The sequence below is a fragment of the Chiloscyllium plagiosum genome, chromosome 22 (assembly GCF_004010195.1).
Source record: "Chiloscyllium plagiosum isolate BGI_BamShark_2017 chromosome 22, ASM401019v2, whole genome shotgun sequence".
In the NCBI taxonomy this organism is placed as follows: domain Eukaryota; kingdom Metazoa; phylum Chordata; class Chondrichthyes; order Orectolobiformes; family Hemiscylliidae; genus Chiloscyllium; species Chiloscyllium plagiosum.
In genome coordinates this window covers 20,152,881-20,164,880 of record NC_057731.1, presented here as the reverse complement: position 1 = coordinate 20,164,880, position 12,000 = coordinate 20,152,881, and the positions used below count along the sequence as shown (strand labels likewise).

At 38.5% G+C, this 12,000-nt stretch overlaps 1 protein-coding gene across 2 annotated transcripts in view; it reads left to right on the top strand.

The window, feature by feature from the left end:
• Nucleotides 1–12,000, top strand: part of LOC122561115 (inositol polyphosphate-5-phosphatase A) — a 496,456-nt gene that overhangs the window by 381,589 nt on the left and 102,867 nt on the right. For both annotated transcript variants that reach the window (XM_043712554.1, XM_043712555.1), the window contains exon 9: nucleotides 4,367–4,451. In XM_043712554.1, the coding sequence (XP_043568489.1) occupies nucleotides 4,367–4,451 (85 nt within the window). The remainder of the gene's footprint in view (nucleotides 1–4,366; nucleotides 4,452–12,000) is intronic.

The following is a 12,000-nucleotide window of genomic DNA, read 5'->3' as shown; positions in this document are numbered from 1 at the left end:
GAATTATAATAAAGAACAGTAACACAGAATAAATACCAAGTGGTTTGTGACTATTTTAATGCCAGTAGTCTTTAGACATTTAGCTTGATTGTCATAAAACTCACCACTAGGATAATTGACAGAGTAGATACTATTTGTGTGACTGTATCTGTCATTCTCTGCTGTGTTCAGTAACCTTTCAGTGACCTTTATTGTTAGTTTGCATTGCTCCTGGTGACTCCTATTCTGGATTCTATGCTTTGGGAGGTCACACAGACTTTTATTTCATATGGAACATATGTAAATTTCCCTTTTGTTTGAATATTCTATGATGCCAATCCTTTATAAAAATTGGTGACAGTTCTGACAAAAACTCTTTCTTAACAGCTTCATATTGTATTTGAAAAATCTCTAATGGTAAGTACTAGTTTGTGTAATATCGTTGCAGAGTTATAATAGCTGGAAGAATAAACTCTTCTCATCAGTGATAAATTATGTGCTGACCCCCAGAACATCTCTTCTCAGGAAGCTTGAAGAATCGTCAGCTCATTCAGTCTGCTTGACGGAGCTTATTTTTAAAATCTTTTCACTGATGTCAGCCAGGGAAGAATTGGCCAGGAGAAGCATGTTTATAGACTGTGTGAAGAACTTTGTCTTTGTGTGGGAATGTTGGTGACACTGTTATGGTTTGCTTGAATGAACTGTGATGACGCAGCTAATAAGGCATCCTGCTGGGTGTCATGGCAGGCAGTTTTCAGACCTCCCACCTAAACCCATTCAGATCCAGCCACTGTGGATAATTTTCTATTCCCAATTCTTCCTCCACAAAAAGCAAAGTCAACTTTCACAGGGAATGTGGGATAAGTACTTTAGGAAATAATCTTGTAAACAAAATGTTACCTTCTGACCTGCAGCTGATACCTTGACTTAGAACAACTGAATGATACAGGCTATCGTATTAGGCATGGCAATTAACTGAAAGGGGAACTGATCCTCCTGACAGAATAACTATGAAATGTTATAGCAAATCAGGGGCTGCAGGCCTCTTTGTCGTTTTACCACTGCAATGTCTGACATGGCTAGTTTTGTGCTTTTTGTCCTGGTTTTGACTTCTTAGTATACAGGAGTATTGAATTAGGAGAAAAAACATAAGGCTGTAAGCTGTTCCATTACCCAGTAGCACTGCTTGACCTTTGAAAGACAACTCCAGAAGAATTATTCCTAATTGATGGAAATGTTGTTACTTTTTTTGGAAAGGTCCAGTCTGCTCATGAAACTATTTTATCTGCAGGATCCAGAAAATGTTCACCACAGTGTTATCTTTCGGAACTTCTTATTTGAACAGCAACTTCATGTGGCCATTGATTATTTGTTTCTTTACTTATTTTGTGTTACGGAGAAGTGTTTCATCAGTATAATAGGGAACAAAGCATTTTACCAATTCAGCATCAAACTTTCTCAACTGTCTCAGCGTCAGATGTCAAGTAAAAATAGTTTGAATACAAGATTCTTGTTTTACGTGCATTTCTCTATTTATGTAACTGTATTTATGTGAAAAAGAATGCAAATACACCAAGAAATTTGGAGAAATAATGATCAATATCAGCGTATATACATGGACTAGCAATAGTGTAGCAACAATAAACTTACAATAGTCAAACATCTCAAATGAACTGAAGTCAATAAACAATTATGTTAAACTATCACTTAAACTCAGAACAAAAGTTTTTGTGGTGAGAGTTGCGGCTATAATTGCGCCAAGGATGGTGTTTTACACTGGTATTTGTTCAGTCTTGATTCGGGGACGTTAATATCTGTGTGCCAAGCTAAATCTAGCTAATTTATCATGGTGGCAGGATAGACTCAGTGTTTATTTGTGAGTGTCATGCTTTGCTGCTGGGATTAAGGATTTGAATTTAGCACTTTATTGCTTGTCAGTTGCCTTGATTCTAGTCTCTCAAATCCCAACTAACTGGAGGGTCAAGATTGACTTGAATCCGGTGTTACTGGAACCAAAGCAGTAAATTTTGAACAATACTGAAAGAAAAAAATGTTCTGTTGACTTTTGACATAATGAGGAAACAATGTTTCGGAAGTAATGTACATTTAGGGCAAAGAAGTGGACTTTAGATCAGAGTGGTGCTGGAAAAGCACAGCAGGTCAGGCAGCATCTGAGGCTGGTTTCCAGCATCTGCTGTCCTCACTTTTGCCAAATAAGTGGACCCCTACAGAAAGCTAAAATTAGTATAAAATGGACAAATAATAGCATAAAAGGAAGATGATAGCATTTAAAAAGCCATCATACTGAAGTATCACACTTGCATCTTAAAGGTTTTCTTGCAGATGGTTAGGGTGGAAAAAGAATTGCGACAAATAATCTGTGACTGGCGCAATAAATATGAAGACAGAAAATGATGTCTAAATGTCAGTGCCTCATTGGATTATAAATCAAATTTATGCTTGATACATAATAAAGTGGCGTAAAGACAAATTAGTGGAAAAATTCAGTGGGTCTAACAGCATCTGTGGAGAGAAATTAGAGTTAATGTTTTGGGTCCAGTGTTCCTTCCCCAGAACGTTCCTCAGATGTTGCCAGACCTGCTGAGGTTTTCCAGCAATTTCTGAAATACAGCATCCACTGTTCTTTTGGTTTTTATATAATAATTGGTTGGTATGGCCACTTTTTGGAATATTGGGTGCAATTCTGGTCTCCCTCCTATAGGAAGGATGTTGTGAAACATGAAAGGGTTCAGAAAAGATTTACAAGGATGTTGCCAGGGTTGCAGGGTTTGAGCGATACGGAGAGGCTGACTAGGCCGGGCTGTTTTCCCTGGAATGTCAGAGGCTGAGGGGTGTCTTCATTGAGATTTATGAAATCATGAGGGGCATGGATAGGGTAAATAGACAAGGTCTTTTCCCTGGAGTGGGGGAGTCCAGAACTAGAGGGCATAGGTTTAGGGTGAGGGGGAAAAGATTTAAAAGGGACCTAAGGGGCAACTGTTTTCAGGCAAAAGGTGGGGCTAGTATGGAATGAACTGCTAGAGGAAGTGGTGGAGGCTGGTACAATTACAACATTTAAAGGCATCTGGACTGGTATAGAATAGGAAGGGTTTATTGGAATATAGGCCAAGTGCTGACAAATGGGACTAGATTCTGGTCAGCATGGACGATTTGGACCAAAGGGTCTGTTTCCGTGCTGTACATCTCTATGACTCCTATAACGTGGAAATTTGGTGTACATAAGCTTGTGGAAAGCTCTATTTACTACTCCAGGACACACTTTTCAAATGGTGTAAGAGTATTGTGATGATGTTGAGGAGGGCCTAACCTGAAAAGTGAATATTTTTAGTGCTGAAGAAATAGGGATCTTGCCTTGTGAAATGTGTCCCTAAACTTCAAGACCATCCTCAAGTGCTATCAGAGCCTGCAAATGCCAGATCCAATCTGTGTTGTTGAATTCCCTATCCTTTGACAGTGCTGGCAAATATGAATCATTTTCCTCCAGTTCGTACATTTTTATTCAGGGATGTGGGCAGTGTTGGCAATGCCAACATTTGTTGTTCATCCCTAATTACTCTTGAGAAAGTGGCTGTAAGCTATCTTCTCAAACCACTGCAGACCAATGGTGCAGATACTTTTACAGTGCTGTTACAAAGGAAGTTCCAGGATTGTGAAGGAATGACAGTATGTTTCAAGTTAGGATGGTGTTTGATTTAGAGGAGATTGGCAGCAGGTCATTTTTTTTTGTATCTGCTGTCCTTGTCCTCTAGGAAGCCAATATCATAGGTTTAAAGGGTGCTGTTATAAAAACGTTTGTGTGTCACTGCAGTGGATATTATAATTGGTTCCTACTGCAGTTGGGGCACTGGTAATGAAGAAAGTGAATGTTTAAAATGATGGAGGGATGACTTTCAAGTAGATAACATTGTCCTGGATGGGGGTCAGATGTTTTGAGTTGGACTCATTCAGGCAAATGAAGAATATTCCAACATGCTCCTCACCTGTACCTTCGGTCATGTATATTATTTTTCCAAAGGACTTAAGTGAAACTGCCAAATGTAATGTTGTAAAATAATGCATCTTGACTTGCACATTGTAAAGGTTCTTAAAATATATTTTTCCTTATTCATCAAGACACACATTAGAAAACATTGTCTGAATTGCTCTGAGAAATTTGATTGTGATCTGTAAGTTCATGATGTAACTGTTGATATTTAATGTAATTTTACCTAAAGTGATCCAGTTTTAAGGATAAATTCACCAATTCTGTGCTTCTGGCAGGAGTCACTCGAAATTTGTTTTTGTATCCTTGACTTAGCAATGTTCTGTTGTTTAAAATTAATTAATTATATAGAAAATGCAAATAAATTTCTCATCCTCACTCTAGGATTACAGATCAACGATACGACAAGGTACCACATTTCCTGTTTGGTGACTTCAACTTCAGGTTGGATTCTAAAGGTGTGATAGAGGTAGGTGTTATTGATGGACAGAAGTTCTACGAGACTCCGGTTCCACCAACGTTAAAGTTTTTACTCTCTAGTTTCACAATATTCTCAACAGTTGGGTTGGGTTTTCCAAAAGGGCAAAACACTTGCGAAAGTTCAAGTTAGAATATTAAAGCAGGAAACATTAAAGAAAAATTCTTGAGGCGAGAGTTTGAATTTGAACTCCCTTGGAGCATATTTATCTCAATTAATCACATTACAGTGGAATCATTGAAATAAACAATCTCCATTTGGCTATTCATCAATAAAATGTGCATTTATGTCAAGTGACCACTAGCATTGACACAATTAGCTCTTGTTTTATGAACAGAAAATTATTAACATTTTTTAAAATCATAACAAATGAGGAATCAGCAGATTGTCTAATTCCATCTTCATTTTGTTCCAACTTGTAGAGTTATGTTATTGGGAATTTTGTACCACTGGTGTGGGCACTGAGTCCTTCGATACGTGAGCACAGTATAATTGAGCATTTACAGATAATCTGGGTGAAAAGGAAAATAAATTTCAGAAGAACAAATAGAGTTAAGTAAAAGAGAAATTGCAGCATAAGGACGATCGTCAAAGTCTCTTCCTCAGGGTAGGGGTGTCAAAATCTAGAGGGAGTAGGTTTACATTGAGAGGGGCAAGATTTAAAAGAGACGTAAGGGGCAACGTTTTCACACAGAGGGTGGTACGTGTATCGAATGAGCTGCCAGAGGAAGTGGTGCAGGCCAGTACAATTACAACATTTAAAAGGCATCTGGATGGGAATGTGAATGGGAAGGGTTTAGAGGGATACGGGCCAACTGCTGGATTAGATTAATTTAGGATATCTGGTTGGCATGAATGAGTTGGACCAAACAGTCTCTTTCCATGCTATATATCTCTATGGTTCTATAAGTAAAAGTTTATTTTAAAAATTGGTAAATGTTGCAGAAGAAATACTAAGTATAAATGGGTTATATTCAGTACAAGTGAGGGGGAGGAGCAAAATGCTTCAGATTTCACCAATTGTACAAGGTGCTCGGTGTTAAGAAAGTATTCGGTCTAGCAGGATTACATAAAATGTTAGCATAGCCCTGTAATATAAATCACAATCCATCATCATAAAATGAAGTTATTTTTGTTTTAGCAGCATCAATCTACAGTTCAGAGTAAGGCAAAAGAGCACTTTTTGGAAATAAGTGCAAGGATTCTAATATGCTACTTGTTAAACAGTTAGAAACGAGAAATAAAAATAGAAATTGCTGGAAAAACTCAGCTGCATTTGTGGAGAGAAAGCAGAGTTAATGTTTCCAATCCAGTGACCCTTCTTCTGAGTTTTGCCAGCAATTTATATATACTAGTTTCTGTTTTTGATTTCTAACATCCACAGTTTTTTTATTGTTAAGAAATTAATTGGTCTTACAGGAGTGATTCCACTCCCACTAAAGTTCTTTGCTAGCCAGTTAAATTCAAATTAAATAGTATCTGATGTGTATCTGATAGTATCCACGTGAGCTGCAGGTTTTATGTCAGTATGAACTTTATCAACTTTTATTTGATTTTGGAGCCTACCATGACCCCAACAACTTATATTTCTGTTTTGCTGTTAATGCAATAAAATGTTGTAAGGCACTTCACAGGAACATTGCAAGACAAAAGATGACACCAAACCACATAAAGCAATGTTAGATGATTTGTCCAGAGGCTTGGTCAAAGCGGTGTGTTTTAACGAGTGTTTTAAAAGAGGGATGTGAATTGGAGGAGGAGGAAGGAAGGGATTCCGAACTTGTGGTCTAGGCAACTGAAGGCAGGGTGGATCAATTGTAATTGAAAATACGCAAGAACTCAGAATCGGAGGAGTGCAGGAATCTTGAAAGGTTGTGGGGTTGGAGAAGATGACAGATATAGGGAGGGGCAAGACTATGATTTGAAATCAAGGATGAGAATTTTAAGTGAAAGACATTGGGAGTCAGTACAGGTCAGCGAGTACACTCTTGTTAAGGAAACAAGACTTTCTGCAAGTTAGGTCATGAAAATAGTTTTGGATCACCTGGAGTTTACAAGACATAGATTTTGGGAGCCAGGAGTTCGTTGAAATTGCTGGGACCAGACACAATGAAAACAATGGAAAGGAGTTCTAACAACTAATGAGCCGAGATAGGGCCAAAGTCAAGCAATGTTACAGAGATGTAAAAAAGGAAGCCTTTGTGATGGTGCAAAAATGGGATTAGTAGCTCATCTTGGGCTCAGATTTTCATTCCAGGCTCAGGTATGCAGAGGTGAGAACATTCCCAGCTAATCTGGTCTTTATAAACATGTCAGACCTTTGGTCAGGGGGTGTTGGGGTAAGGTAAGTAGAGGTTAGGAAGGCAAAGGCAGAAAAACTGAGGAGACTGCTGAATGCAGAGATGTTTTTATCAGGGAACTGCCATGGGTCTAGATGATGAAACATAAAACATTCCTTCAGCCCTCAGCTCCACATTCCCCTGGCCCCATCCATGCCAAATCATGTCAACATATATCCCCGGTCTCTCATGCCTTTTTTCCAAAATGTATCCCTGTACCCTCTCCCATGACTGCTCTGACATTCTTTGCTAACCTATAACATCATTGCCAAAATAATACCAATGCTTTCCAACCTGTACTCTCCACTTACTTTTGCCGTTAGGCCCACAATCCAACTTCACTTAGCACCTACCATGGGCAGATCTCGGGACCCAAGCTGAGATTAGATATCATAAGGTTTTAATCACATTGAAAGGAACACTCTTATTCATGATCACCTATTTACTACATTTACATTCTGACATTTGGTAATAAACATGAGTATTGTTAGGAAATTCTAAATTTTGTCAAAAAGTTTTATCTTTGGTTCATCAGCACAATATGCAAGCAGTACCAAATTAAAAAGAATACAGCATTTAAATTGTATGAAGAGCAAGTCTGAATTGGTTGGACCTGGATTAGTAGCAGCAAGTTAATGATGATTTACTGTTAACAGTCAAGCTCAGTTTAAGTTGAATCTAATTGGTCAGGGCATTACCCTGGCAGTCAGCTATTATGTTGAACTGGAGGAGGTGCACTAGGTACTTTGGTTCTTTCTATTTGTGAAAAGCAGGGTCCTGTTTATTAATCTGTGTAATTTCCAGAGCACGCACACATGCTACGTTGCTACTAATGTGCCATCACATTATTTTTGCACATTCAGGATTATTTAGCAAATGTTGGCTAATCATAAAATTGCATCTGATGTTGAACATTGTGTGAGTTTTGCAAATGCAGACAGATTGGGTGTGGTGAAGACCTTGCATATTGAGAACAAATGTGATTTCATGACTGGGCAACATTTGCTAAATAATCCTGAGTGTGCGAAAAAAAAGTGTTAGTAATCAAATTGGGACTGTCAATTAGTGACAATGTAGCATGTGTGCGTGATCTGGAAATTACACAGATTAATAAACAGGACCCTGCTTTTAGCAGAGTTTTGCAAATGCAGTCTGGTTGGGTGTGGTGAAGACCTTGCATATTGAGAACAAATGTGATTTCATGACTGGACAACATTTGCAAAATGTTGATAACCAATTTAGGATTGTCAAACAGCACGCCCAGTGTGGGACATGTGCAGATACTGGAAACTGCTATATTAATACAGAGGTAGGCGATTGTGATAGGTCAATGGGGAGGGTGGATAGGTGGGAAGGAAGATGGACAGGTAAGTCAGGTTAAGAGGGCAGTGCCGACTTGGAAGGTTGGTTCTGGGATGAGGTGGGGGAGTGGAGGGGTGATTGGGAAACTGGTGAAGTGAATACAACTGCCCTGTATTTTGCAGCCAGAAACAAAACCTGCCTGATTCAACTCAGTAAAATAAGTGACAATCATTGGCTGGTTCATTTCACAGGGCAATCCATTAGCCTGGCTGTTTAAAATTTAAACAAAGCTTAATAGCAGGACAAGCTTTGACAAGTGCAAACCACACTTAGACTTTAACCTCAATGAAACAGGTTCACACCCATGGTACCCTTATAATGTCAATACCCCCAAATGTAAACAAAGATGTGGAATAACTCTGATGCCCAATGTTAGAAACTGTCTGGAAATGCCAGCCTGGGTTATAATTATTGCCTGCTGTTCCATACCTCTGAATCCGCTAGTTCTGCGATTGACTGAAATGAACTGATGAAGAAAATCTGTGAATAAGTGTTGATCATCATGGCAAAACACTTTTGAGAAAACACTTGCAATTGGAGAGCTGTCGTATATCTAAACCTTTGCTTTTTGTCTGTTCAAGACTTCTGCTCATGTGGAGCCCTACCCTTTCCCATGGAGGTTATTGGGATTACACTGTTTTACAGTGATTATCTCCACCATTGAAAACAGGCAGAATTAATGTTTTCAGCACATTTTATCAATCTATTTGTCAACTATATATTTCAATAGAATTTCAGTGAAATTTGGTACAGAGAATATCGGATTGTAAGAAAAGAAAGAAAAACTGATTTATTATTAGCAAACAAGCAGATCCAATTCCTGGAATCTTTTTATTTCAAAGGTTATGCTTACATTAACAGTCAGGGCAAATTGACTTTTTATATGGAAAAAAAGGATGTTGTGCAATGTTTGCTTTTATAATATCGTTGGATGTTTTAGAATGTTGTGAATTTTACAAGATGCTATTGTGGATTTCTCACAGCTGTCAAATGAGCAGTGTTTTCAGAATAGATTGTTGGATGTGATTTGCCTAAAGCGTTTTCAGTGATAAGAAAGCTCTTATTAGAAAGGTTTCTTTGAATCTTTGTAGTTTTAGAGCATGAAGCAAGCAGAAAATAAAATCTCAAGGAAGAGCTGCATAATTCCAATCATGTTAACGTGGACTGACAGAGGTATGCTCTCCATTGAGTGCCCACTTTACTTGTCTTACTTTGATTTTTAATACCAATCACAATTGATTAGAAATCAATATTGACGTTGATATCAACTAAGTTACCTTACCTTCCCTTTTTACACTTTCCTTTTTTTTAAGGCAGGAGTACTCAAGAGAGCTTATTTTACTCTGTCCCATTTAATATTTGTTTCAACCTCTTTGAACAACAGTACACTGCTTTTGCTTAAACTAAGAATTTTTAAAATTCATTCACGGGTTGAGGTGTCAATGGGTAGGCCAGCATTTATTGGGGAGTTAAGAGTCAACTACATTTATGTTGGTCTGGAGTCATTTAGGAGGAATTGAGGTCCGCGGATGCTGGAGAGTCAGAGTCAAAATGTGTGGCACTGGACAAGTGCGGCAGGGCAGGCAACATCTGAGGACCAGGAGAGTCAACGTTTCGAGCATAAGTCCTTCATCAGAAACGTTGGGTAATTTTGGAGCTCAAAATGCGAAGAGCAGAGCATGGATTTTGGATTACTTTTTTGTAATCTTTTGGATATGTTTTGCTCCTCCCTTCGCAATGCTTCCCTATTAGTCAAGCTTTGGAATGATATTTCTCCCATTTATGACTAATTGAAATTATATAATTAGATGTTAATGATGCTACAGTATGAAGTCCTGTTCTGAAAGATAAAATGTCTTTGCAGAATGTAATGCTGTAGCTGGAGTTAAAGTGTCTTCGGCATGTGATAATTCATTGGCAAGTTAAATCGTTATGGTTTTCAGAGTCCTACCACAGTAAGGTAATATTGACAGGAATATCCAAACGTTTTCAGTTTTGTTTCAATTTTATAGATATTTGTACTGATTCCTCATGGGATAATTTTGCATTTGGACTTAAGAAAAATTCTATTTCAATTGGCAGAGCATTTTAGAGGCAGAAAATATGCCTGTAATGTAGGGGTGACTTGAAATATGGAGAAGAACAATTATGTCAAGTCTATTTTGAAAGAGGCGACAGAAGCAATACGAGCACAAAAGATGTTGTACCTCAACTTTACGTGCACTTTCTGAGATTAAATATATATATTATGTTGCTATGCCTCTCTTGAGATTGTTTCCAACAAACTAGAGCCCTGAGAATTCATGGATGCACTCCCAGCATAATCTGGGGAATTGGGTTGCATTATTCATGAGTTCAGGCTAGACCCACCAATGTGTAATGAGAGACTGGTACTGTTCGTCTCACTTGGTATACCCGCTTCAGGGATTATAACCAATCCTGCATGATCTAAGGAAGTCTCTTGGCTAAATTTCAAATATCTCTCCTCTCATTACACTGGTTATCTTGAGGCAGTTTTTAAACACAGGCTAGAAGACAGCAGAAACGCAGTGCGATGGGTAATTTTCTGGCAGGTTCCATCAGATCCTTCATCGCAAAGTTAGGATAAATATTTCCCTCGCCTTTTCCCATTTTCTTGGAATTGCTTCACTTGACTACTTACCTCCAAACTCCCTGCCCCACAATCCTATCATTGATCTTCTGACAAGTTCATACTCAAAAGTGCTCAACCTTCCAGGACCAATCGGAAAGTAAAGGCATACTCTTCATTTTAGCAATTGGATGAGTCTTGACCACCAGAGTTACTAATGAAGTTAAAAATCACACAACACCAGGTTATAGTCCAACAGGTTTATTTGGAAGCACTAGCTTTCGGGGCGTTGCTCCTTCATCAGGTGACAATCACATGGTGAAGGAGCAGCGCTCCAAAAGCTAGTGCTTCCAAATAAACCAGTTGGACTATAACCTGGTGTTTTGTGATTTTTAACTTTGTACACCCCAGGCCAACACCGGCATCTCCAAATCAGAGTTACTGATGACACTTCTATGATCAACAAAGGAAGAGTACAGAGAAAATGAAAAAAAAAACTTTATTATAATGTTCCTTGATATTTTTTCCCCTCTGCATTAATGGAGATTAATCTTTATTTCCTGTTGGGAGACCCCTGGAAGTTTGATAACCTTTTGTTAGAAACAAACTGAACAAAATTAACTGAGACCACCAAAGTCTGGAAACAAGACAATTTATTTTACGATCTTGCAAGAAAGGGCATCAGATGCTTGCTGTAGCAAATGAGCAATGAACATTGGTACACATACACAGTTATACCTTTGAGCTGTGTGAGGTCACCTCTCCTGACTCCCACGTTACCCAATCACCCTAGTTCTATACCTAACTTGTGACCTGGCGGCCTAACTTGTGATCTGGCGGCCTCTACGTGACTTCTCCTTTTCTTGGGCTGTTATTTGCAATCCATACTAGCACCTGCTGTGCTAGGAGTTTTCCATTGTCTTGTTTTTGAGCAAGCTTGCCTTTTTTAAGAAGTCTGCTAGTTTTACCATGTCTGGTAGCTGCCTTCTGTCAGCACTTTTTGCTTAAAGCTTATCATCATTATCTTTTTGCTATATCTACAAAAACAACACTCTTCCCTATTTCTCACAACTCCCCCATTTCTTTTCTTTTACAACTTGTTGTTTTTGCACTTATTCTGCCCTCTTTGCACTCTAAAGTGCAGGGGTTCACAATCTTACACACAGTATCGCTTTACCCCATTTGTCTCTCGAATTCTAGGAGCATTCTTTGACTTTCCCTCTGTTGTTGGTCACCTGTCGATTGTAAA